Raw genomic sequence first — 22,851 nt, 5'->3', positions numbered from 1 at the left:
TTACAGTTTGCTGGACTATTGTATGAATTTAATGATGATTAAAATCCTCATACTTGTTTGACAAATTAATATATCATTATTGAGAACTGAGATAAGTGGTATTATTAAATTTTTGGTTTAACACCTTACAATGATTTTAATTACCATGCAAAGTGTTACATTTCTTTGGCATTTTGTTTAGTTTAGTTTTGTTTTTAGTAAACGTTTCCAGTGTTTGTATACAATTATTTTAACTTGATATATCTGTTATGACGTCTTTGACAAGCTATTAAACGTTTTTTTTTTTTTGTATATTATTTCGTTGTTCATAATATTTATAATTATATGTTTGTCAGTTAGACGTTTTGTCATATTAGGTTGCATTAAATTAAATCCTTGTAGGTCTTAGCATAAGATATTTTCTCCAGAGATTTGTCAGTGTAGCTAACGGGTCCTTAGAAGAATTGTGTTAAACGTGAGTTCAAAGCCTACTGGAAATCTACTACATATTTTGCGGAACCTACAGTTCAAGTCCACCTCCAGAAGGATTGAGAGCTCACAGGTTTGATGATTTAGGCTGCAGTCACACCAAAAGCGCTTTAAACGCTTGCAAACGCAAGGCGCGACGCACTGCCTTTTATAAAAAAAGAGCAGTCCGACGCGGCTTTTCATATTGCTAAGCAACCACCGAGTCAGCTGTCTTGTCAATCAAATATTGAAGCGTGAGCGCTCTTTTGCTGTTAACTGTCATATCAGCAGAAACTTTAAAGCTCCAGTGTGTACTTTTTTTAGTTAATTCTTAGCAAAAACCCATGTTTTCTTCCAAAAGTATGTGCTCATTCATGTGTAATTACTTCCACCCCACTAATCAAAGTATTCTCGTAAGTGTAGAATCTGCTATTTAAAATACAAACCGCCGTAGCGCTCTCTGGCTGAATCCATGTTGTGCCTCCATCTTTGAAATACATTCGCCGACGAGGGACATTCCTGAAATTCAAGCTCCGCCTTTCGCGCTTTCAGAGCACACTCAAGCTGGCCGCGAGCTGAAGCCTACGGAGGTTGCATGTGTAGGCGGTATACGTCATCAAGACAGTCTTATTTCAGAATATTAACAATTATAAAGCTGACATTTATTCTTAGTTAATTGTAAATTGATGTAATATGCTTATGACTTGCGAATGTAATGCTCAGTTAATTTAAATAAACCAGGCTTGATGACGTATGCAGCCCGGATATGCGACCTGCGTTAGACTGAATCCTTCGGCCGCACGCCGTGATAAACCTGCGATCTAATGCTTTGAAAGCCTGTTGAAGAACTATTCTCGAGGACATTAAAACAAGTCGCCAAGGAAGCGAAACAGGGATTTTAAACGACAACGCGACAGGAAAAACATCAAGACCAAAGTCAATATTGGAGTTAGTTTTCGAAGATGGGGCTCATTGGACTCAAGTTAGTACTTTCTATCTTCACCACAGGTAATTCAGCATATTCGTTTACATCTATACAGTTTATGTTGTAAACTTGAAGTTTTATAGTTCCTTGGCTAACTATAGCATGGGTATGCGTAACACTTGTTAGTGTAAACATGCATGTGGTTTAATGTCTTGGAACAGCCACACGCCGTCTCTCCGCCCATTTATGTAATCTGAGGTACTGAGATAAATGTTTTTCATCTTTTCTGAACTCTAACACAAACACACGGTGTACAGCGCTATTTTTAGCCTTTCATTGATAAAAGCGTCTGATCTGCGCGTCTTTCGTTTCATTTTACAAGCGTGTGAAAGTTGAGCGATCTTATTACCAATATCAGAGAAGCTCTTACATATACACGGACATGTAACGTTTACTTAAACATAAGCATTGGACTCTGACATATTAGTTCGCGTCCATTTAAACCCGTCATTACTCTAGCTCATGAGTAAATGACAGGAGAGGAACTGGTCCACAGACCATCTCCTCAGTAATCTGAAGAGAAGCGGTCGAAAATGGACAAAAAGAGACCGATTTAAACACCAAGTGTAAACGTAATGTCTCTCTCTCGTCCACTTGTGATCTGATCGATGAAAACACATCTTAATACCAAGTTTAACAGCCCCTGTGATATTTTTCCTCGCGTGGATGAAAAAGGAGTGTCTAAGCTACGTTTATGATTGCTTTTTGTAACTTATGTGATTTTAAGCGGACATATCATGACAATCAGACTTTTTACATGTTTAACATAAATCTGTGTGCTTTGACGGATCACAGGCAAAGGACAATGCAAATTGTTCATTTTTTTTTCATTGCTTTTGCTTTAGCTACTGGAAGCCATGTTAACCTTGGCATGACAGGGCCACCGTACTAGGTAAAACGCGTTCCGAATGGGGGGGGGCTAGAAACTAATAATCAGTTGGTTGTCATATAGAGCTTTACCGCTAGATGGGAGTAGATCCTACACAGTGGGGCTTTAAAAAGAGGACGCTTGCTCTGACCTTGTTTGAGGATGAGAGGTGCACAAACACGCAGGAGAGAGTGAGCGAGTGGAGTCCGGTTCTTCAAAGCAACTGTAAACTTCCCTGACCACAACGTAAGGCCCGCCTCTCCCCTCATTCGATTGGACAATGGAAAGACACGAATGACGTTGGGCGCTTCTCCGCTCTCAGCGCTCCTTCAAAAACGTGTGCGCGGCAGGCGGCAAAACACCGCAAGGCGCTCGGCGCGCATAAACAGCGCGCAAACGCGCCCTGCCCATAGAATATCATTCAAAAAGGCGCCTGCAACTGCCATAAACGCTATTGGTGTGACTGGCCCCTAACGCATTCTTTCTGTAAACGCCCAACGCGTTTCGGCACGTGCAACATGAGAGGTATTAATAACGTTTTTTTCACGTTGTGAAAAGGTTGTGATAACGTTATTTTCCGACGTATTTAATACGACCAAATGTCGGGTTTTTTGAACGTTATAAATACGTATTTTTACAACGTTGCAAAAACGTTCAGATTACGTTATCAAAACGTTTTTGCAACGTTGTGAAAATACGTATTTATAACGTTCAAAAAACCCGACATTTGGTCGTATTAAGTACGTCGAAAAATAACGTTATCAAAACTTTTTCACAACGTGAAAAAAACGTTTTTATAACGTTTTTGTGTTTGCTGGGGTGTGGCTGTTCGAACGCATTCAACCACATATGCGTTCCGCAACTCCAAAGCGATCCGATCGAAAGTGGTTTCGACTACCTCTGAATGTGGTTGAAAGTGGTCGAAAGTGGACGAGCTCAAAACGCTGTGAACACCGTTTACACCTGGCATTAACGTCGTCCACTTGTGATCCGATCGACGAAAACGCATGTTAATGCCAAGTGTAAACAGCCTGCTAGACTCGCATCTATTCTGGTCTGCTTCACTGCAACGCTTCCAAGTACTTTTTGCAAATGGAAACTAAAACTGAAAAAATTATAAACCAGACATCATGCGTGATGTTTTTGTACCAATCAGGTGTGTTACTGGCGCTTTTAAAATGAAGTTGCGTTCACAAAATAAGCGATTTTTGATCAGGATGTAAGCGTTGCGGTTTTTAGGGGGTGTGTCCGACGAGTTCAACTTTTTCAGACGTAAATGCGTTGCGCACATTCGTGCAGCTTTTGGATGAAAAATGCGTCCTGCGTGAACGCCCCTATGAGATAATCTTTAATCTGTATAACCAAACAATTTGACAGACTTTACCACGCCCTTGTGTTTAATAGCCTTACTTAACACATCATAGATAATATCATTATCTGAAGTTACAACAGATTTCAGCACCATGTTTTGTATTTTTCCTTTCTTTTTTTTCTTTATTAAGTTTTCGTGTTTTCTTTTTCTGCAGTAAACCTGCCCGATTCACAATAAAAACACCACTGTAACAATGCTTTTACTATAATAAAACCATTAATTTCATATTTAGGAAGTCATCATCTTTCCAACCTGTTTCTCTAAACTGCAAACAGTTTAAAGCCCATCTGACATTATGCATTTAAAAGTGAGAATGCCCTTACTTGAAAGTGAGGATGCAGAGGGGTCGGTAGGATTTGTGACTCGTGTTATCAGCCATCCGTTTGCCCCAAAAGTCATTAGAAAAGATGCTCCGCAGGCTCGAGCCCGGTCTGACATCCGGATTATTGGTAATGGCCCATATATCATCATGCACAAACTCTCCCCAGAGAGAGTTACTGTAGCAGAGCGCGCACACCGCCACCAGCACCGCATACCGGAGAAGCCGGACTCCCGCTCCCCGCCTCGGTAGCGCACACGGCCGCCGGTGTGAAGGAGAAGAGGCTCGGTTGTTCGCTGTCATGTCGGTCCGCGACTCGCATACTGTTCAGGGGGTTGAAAGAGAGGAGGCGAGTCCCGCCGTGCCATAGTCAGTTACGCTGAAGCGCGAGCGGCGTATCGGCTCGAAATGCGTAATAACACCGAGTGTGAATGTGTAAGATGTTGAAATCTATGTACCCGCCTACTTGTGCATGCGCAGAGGACGAGGCGAGAGAGAGAGAGAGAGAGAGAGAGAGAGAGAGAGAGAGAGAGAGAGAGAGAGAGAGAGAGAGAGTAGTCAGAGAGAGAAAAATAGATAGACAAACAGACAGACAGACAGACAGACAGACGTCAATGCAAAAAATTATGAATGAACAAGACAAAAATGAACAAGAAAAAGAACAGAGGAAGAAAATAACATGCAAATGAGAGAACAAGCACAGGGATCTTGCAGCATCACGACAGAAAATCAATACAGAATTGTGGGATATTTAACACAATGATTTCAATGCCTTGACTGTGACCTACGCTTCCATGCTGAAACAGCAATAGGCCAATTGCTCTGGGTTTGGACGCACTAATGGAACAGGATGACAGGGACAATAAATCAGTGTGAAATATTTACTAAAAATTTACTAGATTCATTGACAGGAGAACATCTGGGTAAACATAATAGGCACTGCAAAAAATGTTTAACATTGGGTTGGGTGTTGTTAAAATACCTCCCCTACTGAAAAATCCAGCCAAGACCAGCATAAGCTGGTAGCTGGTTTTAGCTGGTTTAAGGTGTCAGTAGCTGATTTAAGCTAGTCCTCCTAGCCTGGCAAAGCTGATCAGGCTGGTGGGTCAGCTGGTCTTCCAGCCTCACCAGCTAAGTCCAGCTGAAAAAGTGACCAAAACCCAGCTAGACCAGCTTGCTTCACCAGCTAAAACCAAGCTAGGGGACCAGCTGGTCTTAGCTGGATTTTACAGGGGGGTCTGCTGGCTCTGTATGATCAAATTTTGGTGCAACCAGATGAAACTTCCCTACCGATGGTGAAGATTTTTGCATTATTTTCCTATTTTACTGAACAATTCAAACAAATAATAATAAAGTTGTAAAGTAATTTTTAAGTACACATATTTGTTGAACTGAATTCAGGGTAGACTACTGAATTTATATTCAAGTAATGATGCTTAAATGTGCTTAAACTGTCAAGAAAATAATACCACAATGTGAAAAAAATAGATAAAAAACTGTTATGACTTTTCTGGATTTTTCTTAAAGGGATACTTCACCGATTTAGCATTCAGCTTTGTATCTGTAGAAACCCGGCAGTATTACTGAATGACCATGTTTCCCTCCCTCATTTCCCCCTGAGAGGAGAGATATCTGCATTTTGGTTCTGCAAAAAAGTCCTCCGATGATGTAATATGACGATTTTTGCATCATCGGAGGACTTTTTTGCAGAACCAAAATGCAGATATCTCTCCTCTCAGGGGGAAATGATGGAGGGAAACATGGTCATTCAGTAATACTGCCGGGTTTCTACAGATACAAAGCTGAATGCTAAATCGGTGAAGTATCCCTTTAAGATTTTTGAGAAATAAACAAAATCATGTGTCAAGGAAATTCACACACTATATGCATCCCATCCCATGCTGTCACCATCACATAACCACAAAAAAAAACAGCACAGACGTTTAATGTTATAATATTTTTTATGACTTAAGTTAATTCTGAAAACTGACTGTTACAAAAACATACAAACATATGACAAATATAAACATCATTCTTTTTCTTGCATCTGGCCAGTGCAAATTTTATTTTTTTGGTCAGAACAATGCTCACATTTCTCTGACCAACACTGTAAGCTCTTATCTGTGTCTGTCTCACTCTCTGGCTAAAGCAGAGTGTCTGTCTGTCTGTCTATCGCTCGTCGTGTCTCACATCACTGCGTTCCTTACTCATTCATCACAAACGGAAGAGAGACTGTGAATAACAAAATAACATTTACTTACCTAGACATACACACAAAACTTTCAGCACACATGCGTAAACACACAAAAATCTGTACAAATGCGCAGACAGACACACACACCTACAGGGAAATGGGTGACCCAGAGTGACCTCTTTGACCTCAAAGGGAGAACCCCTCTCTGTCCAGTCTCAAAGATGTCTCGGTAATCCTTGGATGTCTTGGTTCTGAAGAGCTTGCTGTGGATCCTGGATGTTGCAGACCATTGGCTCTGAGATGCTCTAGTATCTAGAGTTCACGGTGGACCGTTTCCACATCTGAACTAGTTCTTGTGTTAAGTCCTATACAGATCCAAACTCTAAGTGTCAGCTCTTCCTGCCTCAGATCAACCGGATCATCTATTCTGGGAGGGGATGATACAGTTTTTGAATTACTTCAAGAATTAAGTAACATCTCAGTCTGAAATGTCTAAACTATTGAGATATTTATATAGTTCCACCTTGCAAACTCACCACAGCCCTTTGATCCCAGCACTTCTCCTCTGCTGGGCAAGGTTGTAGATTTCCTGCAGTTGTTTCTTCTGGTCTTCACTCAGTGAGGTTGTGAGCGACTGATACCAGGCTGCATCCGAACTCTGGACACCTGCAATAGGGAATTTTACCATTCTATCACTGAAAGTTACACTTTTACCCAATAAATTACGTAAAGAATACCAGACACCTTCACTTGGAAAAGTTATCCTGATTTAATACTGGATAATAGCCAATTTGCAACAATCCTCACCTTACTTCAAGTGAAAATTGTAATAAACACATCACACACAGCATAAGCAAATAAACAGTACTGTACAAGTGTCATATACTGCATTCACACCAAACGCGAATAGAGCATCTGGCACAAATATTTCAATGTTAAGTCAATGTAAAGATGCGTTTACCCGTGTCTGGAGGTCTCGTGATGCAAATTAGACTTTTAGCTTGGCACGGTAGGCGCGAATCAACTCATTTGTGCGTCCAGTTATTCGCTTTTGGTGTGAACGCAGCATAAGGCCACCACCACCAGACTTGTTGTTTTAGAAGTTTTAATGTCCATCCATATTTATTTTTCAATCTATTTTATTAAGATACAAACAGAAAATACAGGATATATGTACAAAAAAAAAAAAAAAAATTAATTTTCAGGACTATATATCTTCTGTAGGCATCGTCTGTGTTTAGTGTGACCTCTCTTGGCACTAAACACATCTTTTTTTTGAGCAGACTGAAGTAAAAAGACTAATTTCTTTAAAATGAGAAATTAGTTTTTAATTTTATTTAGGTTTAAGAGATCCTGCAGTTCCTGCTATTGCTCAACTGGTAGGGGAGTTTACCCTATATACTAGACTAATCAGTTTACATTTTTATACAGTTTTAAATACTATATACACATTTCCTGTATTTTCTGGATGTATTCTATTAAAGAAACAATTATATATGATCACTATAACATTGCAAAAACAACAAATCTAAGTCTGGAATGGTGGGCTAAGACTTTTGCACAGTACTGTACATGCATGTTATGTTACAAATGTGTAATATAAAAAAAAGTGTGCATACGGAGTAGAGACGCAGTAAAGAACTGGAATTCATCCTCTCCCTTGTCATAGTCCAGTGGTGTACTGTACTCCTCTAATGGGGTTCCCTCAAGACCTTCATCATCCCAGTAATCCCCATCATCTTCCTGATCCTCATTGTCATTTCCTGTGGGAACACAGGAGGACGGCAGGGCCATTGATTTTCCTCCAACCTCATCCTCATCACTGGGAATCTCCTCTGGAAAACAAATTCAAATTCATGTATCTTCAGTATATGGAAGCATAGAGCAAGAGGGGTTTGGTGTCTAAGACCATGTAAAATCTGAATATAGATATTTAGAAATTTCCTTTGCATCTCACACCAGTGTAAAACTTCTTAAAGCCACACTGGTTAGAGTATTTTTGTATAAAGTTGAAAATGATGTTATCCAAACACATTCCAGTCATTCCTCAGTCTGGGGTGTTGTTATAGCGATACGATCAGTTCTCAGTTGTCTGTAAAATACAATGACTAATGACAAACGTGAAGCATATGTAACAGAAATAGTATTTCCTGTTGAGTATTACTATCTGTGTGGATAGATACACTTTGTGTTTTGCCAAATACCCAAATTGTTTTATTAACATTAATGTAATATGTTATATAATATTTTGTGTCTGCTGTGGTTACAGTTTAAAAGCAACAAATATTAAATTGGCACCAGTCACTGCAAGTAAAATAATTTTTCTTTACCACATATACAACATTAAATCTATGGGAAAACTGCCCCCTTCTCCAAAATCTCACCATTTTCATCTTCCTCCAAGCCTTGAGCTCTGGAGAGCGGCTCTGGCTTAAGGACTCGGGAGGTGTAGATGTGTTTTAAGCCCAGAAAGAGGAGGAGGATGGAGGGGATGACCTGCCCGGCAACTTCCTCCAGTGCTGCAGGGCGGCTGGGCAGCTCCATAAGAACGCTGAGACCAATGATGCACATCTTACGGTCGTGCAGTCTGCACAAAGAACGGAAATCAAAAAAGAATTTGACAAGAGATTTATAATAACCTAAAACCATTAATTTAGTTGTTTAATAATGAATTCATTATTGTAATTATGTATTACTTGTAGATGACTTAAAAACATATAAGTGCCATATATCTTGACTTCAATCAGCTGATCCAGATTAGAGCCGTTCACACTGATATGTGCAATCGCTTTTAATGAAGTGCATTTCCTTTATGAAACTAATTTACCCTAAGAAACATTCAGTGTCGTTCATCCATTGGTTGATGAACTGTGCTGTGATTGGCTCAGGGCTGTGGGGGAAGCGGATGTTCTCTAGTGTGTGCATCAGCAGGGTGGGGTTATAGTAAAGAGCAGCGATGACAACCTGGAGACACATGGTGCGCAATTCGCTTGACTTAACGCCGCGTGTTAACCGCTCCAGCACTGCTTCCACGAACAAAGGAACACACTAAAATAAACACACAACCATTACATGATGTTTCAATAATGTGTATGCTTGATAATTCTCAAAACACAAAAACAACATGATTGCCTCCTAACACACACACACACAACTGACCTGATCAATGCCACGTCCACGACATTGCAATATAATGACCTCTAGAAGTTTGGCAGCATGGCATTCTGGGTCCTCTCCAGAATCACTAGTTAAGACCTGGGGATATGTAGGTACAGTTTATACTTGTCTAGGTCTGCAAAAGGTCTAAGAAGAACACACGCTTGAACACAAACCTTTTTGCACATAGTGTAAATGACCTCAAGGTATTTGGGATTTGACAGCAGCATATCTGTGTCCACGGTAACGTAATTGTGCAAGAGGGGCATCATATCTGCATAAACAGGGCAATATCTTGCATCATTAACAGTAATGTCAATGCAGCCACAAGCACTTTAAATGATTAAAGCAAGTATACACATCCATCAATATTATGACGATGTCAAACTGGTTCACAAGATGAATTATAGTTCAAGGCTGAGCCCAAAGATCAAGTCTAGGCCTGGCTTTCGGCTCAGTTCTAAATGCGCGCTAGAGACCTGTGAAGTAGTCGAAGCAGTCGTGCTGGAAAACGTCGTACAGGACACCCAACAGCTGCCACATCTGAGGTGAGATTGACTGACACGTGAGTCCGAAGGCCAGTGACAAGATCTCCTCATAAAACTCTGAAAGAGAGGAAGGCAAAGTGATTACATACCATACCAAAGATTTGTTTGATTAATTGTTTTTAATACATTTTATACCACAGCGCCACCATGTGATTGAAAGGCGCATTCACACTGACTACGAGGCACTACGTAAAAAGAGTTCATCTTATTAAAAAGTCATCAAAACATTTTAATATCATGCCAAAATGTAGGTTAAATCAGAAGAGGAAAAACAGTGGCCCATAACACACCTGCCATACCTATGATGGGTTTCTGCAGAACGAGACCAATGACCTGCAGGCATATCCCCTCCAGCTGCTGAGTGATCTATCATGAACCAAAACAGCACGTTAACTGATGTTAACCTTTCGGTTTTCAAAGTAAAGATCTGTTCACTCCAAGGCAAGCATGATGTAACTAATGCAACTAAACAAGAGAGTATATTTGCAAATTATTTTGCACCAAATTGTTTACAGGATTCCCTAAATAAATGAAACGAAACAAAACAATGTCAAAGCGAAACAAAAACAAAGCAAAGCACAAAACAAATGAGGTGTTGTTGTGCTTGTTCTGCATGTTTATACAAGAGCGGCGAAGTGGTCAATGCAAACATTGCAGTAAATCTTAAAGCTATGTTTACACGACAACAATGTAGTTTTTTTTATCTAAAAATTTCACTTACACATGACAACAAACACTAAATCCGCTGTATAACGTATGCCTGGCCAGTAGATGGCAATGTTAGTTTGTAAAGAAACACTACATGCCTTCGCACATATGCATTCTTCTACAGAGTGATAAACACAAACAATTAAGAAAGCAAAAGCATCAAGTGAGCAGATGGACGATGAAGTGGGTATATTACTAAACTTTGTTGGAGAAACATTCATAAACTCAGTATCTTGAGCAGTAAGGATGTGTTTGTGTAGGCTGCCATTGTTGTTTTAGGCTGCATTCACAAGGTACCATAATAAGGTTGTCAAACCCATATTTGAGTCCTTAAGACGGTTGCATTTACATGTAGTTTGGTTATTTATGGGTTTGGCAAACGCATTCTATAACCCAGTTGTTCTCAACGTTATTCCTGGAGGCCCACTGCCCTGCACATTTTGTTTCTCAATTCCAAGAACGCAAAGAACGGACTTGAGTTCTCGTGAAGACTGGTCTTGCCAGGCGACCTTGGAACAATGAACTCGGAAGGTCGCGAGAACACAGAACGCACCTGTAAGAATTGAGATGTGTGCGATCTTCCTGTTGGTCACCTGACCTCCCCAGATTTTAGCCCGCAAGTCTGCACTTGATGCATCCTCGATATCAAGAACACATCCGGGTATTTTCATGCGTCCTCTGGACTTGCGTTCTTGAGAATTTGAATTGAACTTCGACTGTTAATGATGACGTAGAGCGAGGACATAAGGACGCAAGATCGCTGAAGAACGCATATTGAGAAACAGCCTATGTGTCCCTTATTTAACACACCTGATTCAAATCATCAGCTCATTAGAAGAGAGCTCCATGAACTGAACTAAGTCTGTCAGATTAAAGAGACAACCAAAATGTGCAGAGCAGTGGGCCTCCAGGAATAACATTAAGAACAACTGCTTTAAAGGAATAGTCTACCCTTTTGCCATATTAAACTATGTTATTACCTCAACTTAGACGAATTAATACATATCTATCTTTTTTCAATGCGTGCACTGTACAGCGCATCGTGAATGTGTTAGCATTTAGCCTAGCCCCATTCATTCCTATGGTACCAAACAGGGAAGCCACAAAACACTTCCGTGTTTTCCCTATTTAAAGACTGTTACATAAGGAGTTATACCAGTAAGTATGGTGCCACAAAATAAAACTTTTTTTGGTACCATAGGAATGAATGGGGCTAGGCTAAATGCTAACACATTCACAACGCGGTGTACAGTGCACGCATTGAAAAAAGATAGGTATGTATTAATTCGTCTAGGTTGAGGTAATAACTTAGTTTAATATGGCAAAAGGGTAGACTATTCCTTTAACCGACCTCACAAGTCATCCATTGCTCTCTCTGTTAAGGTACAGTGCATGAAAATGAGCAAGATTGGTCCATAAGGTTAATACAATATTATATTCCCTTTATTATTTTCCACAGAGCATATTACATTACGTATAGATCATGTGTATATATTGTGTGTGCAAAAGTATAAAACCCTTCAAAGTGGACAATTACTATATATGTCAAGTGTATAATAAAAGATAAATATTATATAAATACATATTTTTGCAAAATATTCATATAATGCAAGTCAACAGACCCACCACTTTAAAAGCTCAAAAGCAGATATACAGTATCCAATACAAATTAATCCCAATGACTCCTGGTGACAAATGGACTTCTTGAAATATCTACTTTGGTAAATGTGCAGTTGCTGACACTGATTATATGAAGAGTTTGGTTCCAAAACGCAATAAATCCATTTTGACAAATTTCGGTAAAAACGGGTTTTCTATACCAAGAAAGTGTCAAGATGAAAACCACTATTTTCTGTTATAATCTTTTACATAGCATCTTTAGGTTAAAAAAACATAAAACATTCAAATCCATAACTTGATTTTCAAAGATTTAGTATAAAAACAGATTATTTTTCCCACAAAATGCAATAAATCCATGACAAGTTTTTATTCAAAATGCTATAAATCTATTGAACCAATAGCCTATATAAATGTGCATTTATCTTTGCAATGTTATATTCATTTAGTTGACTAGTTGTACACACTAATTAAAAATATAAACATTAATGTCATTAATCAAAACACTTACTTTGTCATATTAGGAACACTGTCATTGCTGCGGTTATACTTGACGTCGTCCCTTAACGTTTTTCACAGCGATCAGCTGTAAAATGTTTTGGTCCTTCTCGATTTTCGTTGACTTTGAGTAAAATTATGGAAAGTTTTTCATAAGATCCCCTGGGGTAAATGTGTTATCATGACAGAACCGTGATGCTGTCGGCCCGGGCAAACAAGCACCCGTCTCCCGAGTGCATCTTGCGTAAATTATTAGATGTTGATGACTTACGTTTCTTTCCCGTTACAGAAAACCATCACAGGTTTATCAATGCTATTAAAGTATTATTTTGTTTTTGTTTGTTTGTTGATCACGAAGTAAAAAGCAGATGAGGAAAACTAGGACTCCGTGTACTCCGTGACAACACAGTCTCACACCCATGGCGTCAATATTTGACGACACTTGACCATGCGTCAATATGTTGACGCGGAGGGTATACCCTTCGCGTCACTTTTTGACGAACTGGGGACTTCAATACTATTAGGTACGCGAAATTAAACAGTTGTCGCCTGACATTGGGGTTAGGGATAGGTTTGGGTAGGGATGTCATTATGTAAATCTAACCCTAAACCGACGCGAAAATGGTAGAAAATGGTAAGAAAATAGGAAAGAGAATTTCGCGTACCTGATAGCATTGAAGTCCCCAGTTCGTCAAAAAGTGACGCGAAGGGTATACCCTCCGCGTCAACATATTGACGCATGGTCAAGTGTCGTCAAATATTGACGTGAATAGACTGCAGTCACGCCATCTGCGCTTCTGAAAAGCACGGTCACGCCATCTCCGCTTTAAATTGCGTTGCGCGTCTATATTGCGTTTTACGGTAACAAACGTCTGCGACTTCATGCGGCGCTGTAAAAACATATAGGGGACTGGATTTTAACATGTGCTCCTTTTGCGAGGATGAGAAACAGAAAATCTTCTCAAGGAATGCATTTTATTGTTCTTGGAAAATTTGAGTAACTGATTTAAAACACTAAATACATATTTCACAAGGATCTTTGTCAATACTTTTAATCGAGTTTAATATTAGCATATTAACCTCACGCAGACAAAATAAATGCATGAAAACATGAAGAAATTCAAAATGTTTTCTGCAAACTCCACCAAATTCTTATTCATCACCTCCCAGAGTACCACTGTGGTGATTTTCAGTTTGTTTAACAGGTTTTAAAAATTCATAAAAACCTAAAATCAAACTGTTTTCTGCAAATTCCACCAGATTATTGTTCTACATCACACAGAGTACCACTGTGATGATTTTCAGGTTGTTTAACTTTTTTATTATTAAATTGTGTATGCCAATCCATGACAAATGCTATATTATAACTGCTATTCAAACAAGTTTTAAAAATTCATTAAAACCTAAAATCAAACTGTTTTTTGCAAATTCCACCAGATTATTGTTCTACATCACCCAGAGTAACAGTATGGTGGTTTTCACATTGTTTAACTGTTTTTTTTATTTAATAATTGCTTCCCCAAAACCATGACCTATGCTATATTATAACTGCTATTCAGACAAGTTTTAAAAATTAATAAAAACTTAAAATCAAACTGTTTTCTGCAAATTCCACCAGATTATTGTTCTACATCACCCAGAGTACCACTGTGATGATTTTCAGGTTGTTTAACTGTTTTATTATTTAATAATTGCATGCCAAACCATGACAAATGCTATATTATAACTGCTATTCACACAAGTTTAATTTTTTTTATAAAAGCCTAAAATCAAACTGTTTTCTGCAAACTCCACCAGATTATTGTTCTACATCACCCAGAGTACCATTATGGTGATTTTCACATTGTTTAACTGTTTTATTATTTAATAATTGCATCCCAAAACCATGACCTATGCTATATTATAACTGCTATTCAGACAAGTTTAAAAAATTCATAAAAACCTAAAATCAAACTGTTTTCTGCAAATTCCACCAGATTATTGTTCTACATCACCCAGAGTACCAGTATGGTGATTTTCATATTGTTTAACTGTTTTATTATTTAATAATTGCATCCCAAAACCATGACCTATGCTATATTATTACTGCTATTCAGACAAGTTTTAAAAATTCATAAAAACCTAAAATCAAACTGTTTTCTGCAAATTCCACCAGATTATTGTTCTACATCACCCAGAGTACCAGTATGGTGATTTTTATATTGTTTAACTGTTTTATTATTTAATAATTGCATCCCAAAACCATGACCTATGCTATATTATAACTGCTATTCAGACAAGTTTTAAAAATTCATAAAAACCTAAAATCAAACTGTTTTCTGCAAATTCCACCAGGTTCCTGTTCTACCATTCCCAAAGTATCACTGTGGTGATTTTCACGTTGTTTAACTGTTTTATTATTTAATAATTGCATCCCAAAACCATGACCTATGCTATATTATAACTGCTATTCATACAAGTTTTAAAATTTCATAAAAACCTAAAATCAAACTGTTTTCTGCAAACTCCACCACATTCTTGTTTTACTTATAGCAGAGTACCACTGTGATGATTTTCAGGTTGTTTAACTGTTTTATTATTTAAAAATTGCATCCCAAAACCATGACCCATGCTATATTATAACTGCTATTCAGACAAGTTTTAAAAATTAATAAAAACTTAAAATCAAACTGTTTTCTGCAAATTCCACCAGATTATTGTTCTACATCACCCAGAGTACCACTGTGATGATTTTCAGGTTGTTTAACTGTTTTATTATTTAATAATTGCATGCCAAACCATGACAAATGCTATATTATAACTGCTATTCACACAAGTTTAATTTTTTTTATAAAAGCCTAAAATCAAACTGTTTTCTGCAAACTCCACCAGATTATTGTTCTACATCACCCAGAGTACCATTATGGTGATTTTCACATTGTTTAACTGTTTTATTATTTAATAATTGCATCCCAAAACCATGACCTATGCTATATTATAACTGCTATTCAGACAAGTTAAAAAAATTCATAAAAACCTAAAATCAAACTGTTTTCTGCAAATTCCACCAGATTATTGTTCTACATCACCCAGAGTACCAGTATGGTGATTTTCATATTGTTTAACTGTTTTATTATTTAATAATTGCATCCCAAAACCATGACCTATGCTATATTATTACTGCTATTCAGACAAGTTTTAAACATTCATAAAAACCTAAAATCAAACTGTTTTCTGCAAATTCCACCAGATTATTGTTCTACATCACCCAGAGTACCAGTATGGTGATTTTTATATTGTTTAACTGTTTTATTATTTAATAATTGCATCCCAAAACCATGACCTATGCTATATTATAACTACTATTCAGACAAGTTTTAAAAATTCATAAAAACCTAAAATCAAACTGTTTTCTGCAAATTCCACCAGGTTCCTGTTCTACCATTCCCAAAGTATCACTGTGGTGATTTTCACGTTGTTTACAGGGTACCCCCAGGATTGTCAAACCTAAATTCAAGGCTTTTTAAGACCTTTTTAATACCACTTCAAATGAAATTTAATACCTACATCGCACCCATTCGGGTAGAATAAATAATTTTAAATAACGTATACCTCAAATAATTACTATTTACAAGTGTTTGAACATTCATGACAACATGCCTCAAAGGCTGAGTCCAAGGCTTAAACGTCCTAACCCTTATCTTTACCCAACAATCAAAACCAACAATCAAATAGATTTAAATTTACATTTATAAATTTATTGTAAATTTGAAAATCCCCAAATCAGGGATGGACAATGGAGGGCCAGGGGCCACATGCAGCCCTCCTCTTTATCTTGTGCAGCCCGCCACGTTTTAATATGACCATTATGTCGGAGAAGGTAATTTATGTTAAAACAATAGCCTTGTTTGATGCATGAAATAAGCTGCAAACCAAACAATAACACAAATTTTAATGTATTCATTTTTTGCTGTTTAATATAGTTAAGATAATAACAACATCTAATATCAGTAATGCTCTGAACCAGAACAATACTGACAAACAAAATAAACCATATTATGAAAAACAAAAACCCCTCAAACACAACAACAAATTAAAATGTAATGCTGTTTTGACCCTAAAAAGACAAGAGATCTGTTCACTGCACCAAACAAAAAACTGGACACAAGCTCACGTATAGATATATTTCCGTTAATATTTTCTGTTAATCTTTATACAGGACCATATTAAAGTTTTCTAATGCTAACTTAGTGTGACAATGTAAATATGTAGCCTATAGTATATATTGCAAGATGATATTATCTAATTAAACAAAATATATAATAGCTTTCAAATCTGCGTTATTGTTTGCAGCTTATTATTGCATGGATCACACAAGACTATTGTTTAACATATAAATGACCTTCTCCGACATAATGATCATATTAAAACGTGTCTTCTCTACCTAGATTTACTAGAGACGGATTGTGGAACAGAAGATTGTTTAAATCTGATTAAATCAAACAACCGATCACAGGTGCTTGGACACCCGTCATTGTCCCGCCCCCACAGTCCCAAAGTCAACTTGATCGAGCAAGTGCGTGTTGTGCAGCTGCGAGCGCATGAGAAAGTCGAGCGAGCGCTCATCCCAGCCTTTACTTTATCATCCCAGCCTTTTTACTGAACTTTTTACTTTGCTCACTTGACTGTGCGCTTTGAACAGAGGTGCGCTCTCGGGAGGATGTTTTTCTGCGCGCGAATAGTGTTCTGCGCGCTCGCTAAGATGCTTTTCCGAACATGGATAGTGTTCTGCGCTCGTATCTATCGCTCGCGCGTGGTTTTCCTGCACGCGAGTCTTGTGTCTGAATTAACAGCATATAAATCTATTGATCATTTGAAAAATTAAGACCTCCGTGAAAAATTCAAGACTTTGAGGTGACATTCAATACCTTTTAAGGCCTTAATATGGGAAAATGAAATTCAATACTTTTTCAAGACTTTTAAGACTCCGCGGGTACCCTGTGTTTAACTGTTTTATTATTTAATAATTGCATCCCAAAACCATGACCTATGCTATATTATAACTGCTATTCATACAAGTTTTAAAATTTCATAAAAACCTAAAATCAAACTGTTTTCTGCAAACTCCACCACATTCTTGTTTAACTTATAGCAGAGTACCACTGTGATGATTTTCAGGTTGTTTAACTGTTTTATTATTTAAAAATTGCATCCCAAAACCATGACCCATGCTATATTATAACTGCTATTCAGACAAGTTTTAAAAATTAATAAAAACTTAAAATCAAACTGTTTTCTGCAAATTCCACCAGATTATTGTTCTACATCACCCAGAGTACCAGTATGGTGATTTTTAGTTTGTTTAACTGTTTTATTATTTAATAATTGCATGCCAAAACCATGACCAATGCTTTATTATAACTGCTATTCAAGTTTTAAAATTTCATAAAAGCCTAAAATCTGTTTAAAACTGTTTTCTGCAAACTCCACCACATTCTTGTTCATCACCTCCCAGAGAACCACTGTATTGATTTTGATTGATTTCAGGTTGTTTAACTCTTTAATTGTTTGATAATTGCATGTAAAAATTATGACCAATGCTATATTATAAGTGATATTCAGACAAAACGGAAAATTAAATTTAAAAATTGCATGCCAAAACCATGACCAATGGTATATAATAAATGCTTTCAGACACGTTTTAAAAATTCATAAAAACGTGAAGTCAAACTCCACCAGATTATTGTTCTACGTCACCCAGAGTACCACTGGAATGATTTTTATAATTTATATTAAAACATTGGTCATGGATTTGGCATGCAATTATTAAATAATAAAACAGTTAAACAAACTAAAAATCACCATACTGGTACTCTGGGTGATGTAGAACAATAATCTGGTGGAGTTTGCAGAAAACAGTTTGATTTTAGGCTTTTATGAATTTTTAAATCTTGTCTGAATAGCAGTTATAATATAGCGTTTGTCATGGTTGTGACATGCAATTATTAAATTATAAAATAGTTAAACAAACTAAAAATCATCACAGTGGTACTCTGGGAGGTGATTAACAAGAATGTGGTGGAGTTTTCAGAAAACAGTTTGATTTTAGGTTTTTATTAATTTTTAAACTTGTCTGAATAACAATGAAGCATTGGTCATGGTTTTGGCATGCAATTATAAAATAATAAAGCAGTTAAACAAGCTGAAAATCACCATACTGGTACTCTGGGTGATGTAGAACAATAATCTGGTGGAGTTTACAGAAAACAGTTTGATTTTAAGTTTTTATTAAATTTTAAAACTTGTCTGAATAGCAGTTATAATATAGCATAGGTCATGGATTTGACATGCAATTATTAAATTATAAAACAGTTAAACAAACTAAAAATCATCACAGTGGTACTATGGGAGGTGATTAACAAGAATGTAGTGGAGTTTTCAGAAAACAGTTTGATTTTAGGTTTTTATTAATTTTTAAAACTTGTCTGAATAGCAGTTATAATATAGCACTGGTCATGGTTTTGGCATGCAATTATAAAATAATAAAGCAGTTAAACAAGCTGAAAATCACCATACTGGTACTCTGGGTGATGCAGAACAATAATTTGTTGGAGTTTTCAGAAAACAGTTTGATTTTAGGCTTTTATGAATTTTTAAATCTTGTCTGAATAGAAGTTATAATAAAGCATTTGTCATGGTTTGGGCATGCAATTATTAAATAATAAAACAGTTAAACAATGTGAAAATCACCATACTGGTACTCTGGGTAATTTAGAACAATAATCTGGTGAAGTTTGCAGAAAACAGTTTGATTTTAGGCTTTTATGAATTTTTAAATCTTGTCTGAATAGCAGTTATAATAAAACATTGGTCATGGTTTCGGCATGCAATTATTAAATAATAAAACAGTTAAACAACCTGAAAATCACCATACTGGTACTCTGGGTGATGTAGAATAATAATCTGGTGGAGTTTGCAGAAAACAGTTTGATTTTAGGTTTTTGTTAAATTTTAAAACTTGTCTGAATAGCAGTTATAATATAGCGTTTGTCATGGTTTTGGCATGCAATTATTAAATAATAAAACAGTTAAACAACCTGACAATCACCATACTGGTACTCTGGGTGATGTAGAACAATAATCTGTTGGAGTTTTCAGAAAACAGTTTGATTTTAGGCTTTTATGAATTTTTAAACTTGTCTGAATAGCAATTATAATATAGCACTGGTCATGGTTTTGGCATGCAATTATAAAATAATAAAGCAGTTAAACAAGCAAAAATTACCATACTGGTACTCTTGGTGATGTAGAAAAATGTTCTGGTAGAGTTTGCAGAAAACAGTTTGATTTTAGGTTTTTATTAAATTTTAAAACTTGTCTGAATAGCATAGTTTACACAGCATTGGTCATGGTTTGGCATGCAATTATTAAATTATAAAACAGTTAAACAAACTATAAATCATCACAGTGGTACTCTGGGTGATGTAGAACAATAATCTGTTGGAGTTTTCAGAAAACAGTTTGATTTTAGGCTTTTATGAATTTTTAAACTTGTCTGAATAGCAATTATAATGAAGCATTGGTCATGGATTTGGCATGCAATTATAAAATAATAAAACAGTTAAACAACCTGAAAATCACCATACTGGTACTCTGGGTGATGTAGAACAGTAATCTGGTGGAGTTTGCATAAAACAGTTTGATTTTAGGCTTTTATGAATTTTTAAAACTTGTCTGAATAGCATAGTTTACACAGCATTGGTCATGGTTTGGCATCTAATTATTAAATAATAAAACGGTTAAACAACCTGAAAATCACCATACTGGTACTCTGGGTGATGTAGAACAGTAATCTGGTGGAGTTTTCAGAAAACAGTTTGATTTTAGGCTTTTATGAATTTTTAAACTTGTCTGAATAGCAATTATAATGAAGCATTGGTCATGGTTTTGGCATGCAATTATAAAATAATAAAGCAGTTAAACAAGCTGAAAATCACCATACTGGTACTCTGGGTGATGTAGAACAGTAATCTGGTGGAGTTTGCAGAAAACAGTTTGATTTTAGGCTTTTATGAATTTTTAAACTTGTCTGAATAGCAATTATAATGAAGCATTGGTCATGGTTTTGGCATGCAATTATAAAATAATAAAGCAGTTAAACAAGCTGAAAATCACCATACTGGTACTCTGGGTGATGTAGAACAATAATCTGGTGGAGTTTGCAGAAAACAGTTTGATTTTAGGTTTTTAATAAATTTTAAAACTTGTCTGAATAGCAGTGATAATATAGCGTTTGTCATGGTTTTGACATTCAATTATTAAATTATAAAACAGTTAAACAAACTAAAAATCATCACAGTGGTACTCTGGGAGGTGATTAACAAGAATGTGGTGGAGTTTTCAGAAAACAGTTTGATTTTAGGTTTTTATTTATTTTTAAAACTTGTATGAATAGCAGTTATAATATAGCACTGGTCATGGTTTTGGCATGCAATTATTAAATAATAAAACAGTTAAACAAACTAAAAATCAGCATACTGGTACTCTGGGTGATGTAGAACAATAATCTGGTGGATTTTGACAGTTTGATTATAAGTTGTTATTAAAATTTAAAACTTGTCTGAACAGCAGTTATAATATAGCGTTTGTCATGGTTGTGACAAGCAATTATTAAATTATAAAACAGTTTTTAACAAGAATGTGGTGGAGTTTTCAGAAAACAGTTTGATTTTAGGTTTTTATTAATTTTTTAAACTTGTCTGAATAGCAGTTATAATATAGCACTGGTCATGGTTTTGGCATGCAATTATTAAATAATAAAACAGTTAAACAACCTGACAATCACCATACTGGTACTCTGGGTGATGTATAATAATCTGGTGGAGTTTGCAGAAAACAGTTTGATTTTAGGCTTTTATGAATTTTTAAATATTGTCTGAATAGAAGTTATAATAAAGCATTGGTCATGGTTTTGGCATGCAATTATTAAATAATAAAACAGTTAAACAACCTGAAAATCACCACAGTGGTACTCTTGGAGGTGATAAACCAGAATGTGTTGGAGTTTGCAAAAAACACTTTGATTTTCTTAATGTTTTAATTTGTCTGAGCGAGGTTCATATGCTAATATTAAACTCGATTAAAAGTATTGACAAAGATCCTTGTAGATAGTGTTTTCAACCATTTACTCGAATTTTCAAGAACAATAATTGCAGTGCTTTTCTGTTTCTTATCCTCGCAAAAGGAGCAAAAGTTAAAATCCAGTCCCCTATCTGTTCTTACAGCGCCGCCTGAAGTCGCACACGTTTGTTACCGTAAAAAGCCATATAGACGCGCAACGCAATTTAAAGCGGAGATGGCGTGACCGTGCTTTTCAGAAGCGCAGATGGCGTGACTGCAGTGTGAAACTGTGCGCTGTAATTTCTGGAACGGATTTATTGCGTTATATAAAAAAGGAGGAGTGGCGTTTATTGCGTTTTCGGAAAAAAGGGAGAAAAGATGACAGAACAACACGGTGATATTGGATTTAGCGTAAAATTAAGAATTTACTTTTTAATACTGACCTGATATATAATACTGATTCTGGCAGTAACTCATTTTTGTCAAAAATGGCGTTTATTGTATTTTTCCAATTAAAACTTTAAATATGGAACCACTCTTATTTATTCCTCTCTGCACAACGGGAAGGGTTACACATGCCTGCATTTTGTTCATTACATAAATAAAGTTTTGTCCATTGCACAAATAATACTTTCTTTTTTGAGAATTACCTCACTATGGTTACAGGTGCCGTGTGCGAATAGCATACGGGTCTGAAGTCGGTTGCTCGTTCATACAGACAGTGTTATATTTGTGTCTGTAATCTGCTGTGTGAAAAGGACACTTTCAGACTCACAACTGTAAATATATGTGGTTGTCACTCCCGAAATTTAGTCGCGTGAACGCACCCTTAGTTATACTTCTACTCATGCATGCCTATAAACTGAATTAACACATGTGCCTTATGTCCCATTTATCACATATTTATGTTTACTTACTTTACTCAAACAATCTGCCGTTGTTACCAAAAACGTCCACTTTAAAACCTTTTTTAAAAGTTTGTGTAAATGAAAAGCCTAACCGCATAAAAACGTTCCTGTTTACGGTTAAAATTTCTCAAA

General features: G+C 36.5%; 2 protein-coding genes across 11 annotated transcripts in view; both read right to left on the bottom strand.

Annotated features, from left to right (window-relative positions):
- Nucleotides 1–4,444, bottom strand: part of tmtc1 (transmembrane O-mannosyltransferase targeting cadherins 1) — a 314,969-nt gene extending 310,525 nt beyond the window's left edge. For 2 of the 3 annotated variants that reach the window (XM_065265568.2, XM_073815006.1), the window contains exon 1: nucleotides 3,996–4,444. In XM_065265568.2, coding sequence (XP_065121640.1) covers nucleotides 3,996–4,294 — 299 coding nt within the window. In that variant the 5' untranslated portion in view covers nucleotides 4,295–4,444. The remainder of the gene's footprint in view (nucleotides 1–3,995) is intronic. The other variant, XM_073815028.1, reaches the window with a different exon arrangement.
- Nucleotides 4,445–5,939: 1,495 nt separating this feature from the next.
- The window catches only part of ipo8 (importin 8), a 95,271-nt gene continuing 78,359 nt past the window's right edge, over nucleotides 5,940–22,851 (bottom strand). For 2 of the 8 annotated variants that reach the window (XM_065265866.2, XM_065265869.2), the window contains exons 17-25: nucleotides 10,180–10,255; nucleotides 9,821–9,946; nucleotides 9,518–9,615; nucleotides 9,345–9,440; nucleotides 9,013–9,233; nucleotides 8,570–8,772; nucleotides 7,805–8,020; nucleotides 6,722–6,851; nucleotides 5,940–6,612 (exon numbers count right to left, since the gene is read on the bottom strand). In XM_065265866.2, coding sequence (XP_065121938.1) covers nucleotide 6,612; nucleotides 6,722–6,851; nucleotides 7,805–8,020; nucleotides 8,570–8,772; nucleotides 9,013–9,233; nucleotides 9,345–9,440; nucleotides 9,518–9,615; nucleotides 9,821–9,946; nucleotides 10,180–10,255 — 1,167 coding nt within the window. In that variant the 3' untranslated portion in view covers nucleotides 5,940–6,611. Of the gene's footprint in view, nucleotides 6,613–6,721; nucleotides 6,852–7,804; nucleotides 8,278–8,569; nucleotides 8,773–9,012; nucleotides 9,234–9,344; nucleotides 9,441–9,517; nucleotides 9,616–9,820; nucleotides 9,947–10,179; nucleotides 10,256–22,851 lie in introns of those variants that run through there. The other 6 variants (XR_010531808.2, XR_012336851.1, XM_065265867.2 and 3 more) reach the window with 6 other exon arrangements.

This window comes from Paramisgurnus dabryanus, chromosome 1, assembly GCF_030506205.2.
Source record: "Paramisgurnus dabryanus chromosome 1, PD_genome_1.1, whole genome shotgun sequence".
NCBI classification, from domain to species: Eukaryota; Metazoa; Chordata; class Actinopteri; order Cypriniformes; family Cobitidae; genus Paramisgurnus; species Paramisgurnus dabryanus.
Note: the sequence above shows the minus strand (reverse complement) of the source record. Positions and strands in the feature narration are given on the sequence as shown.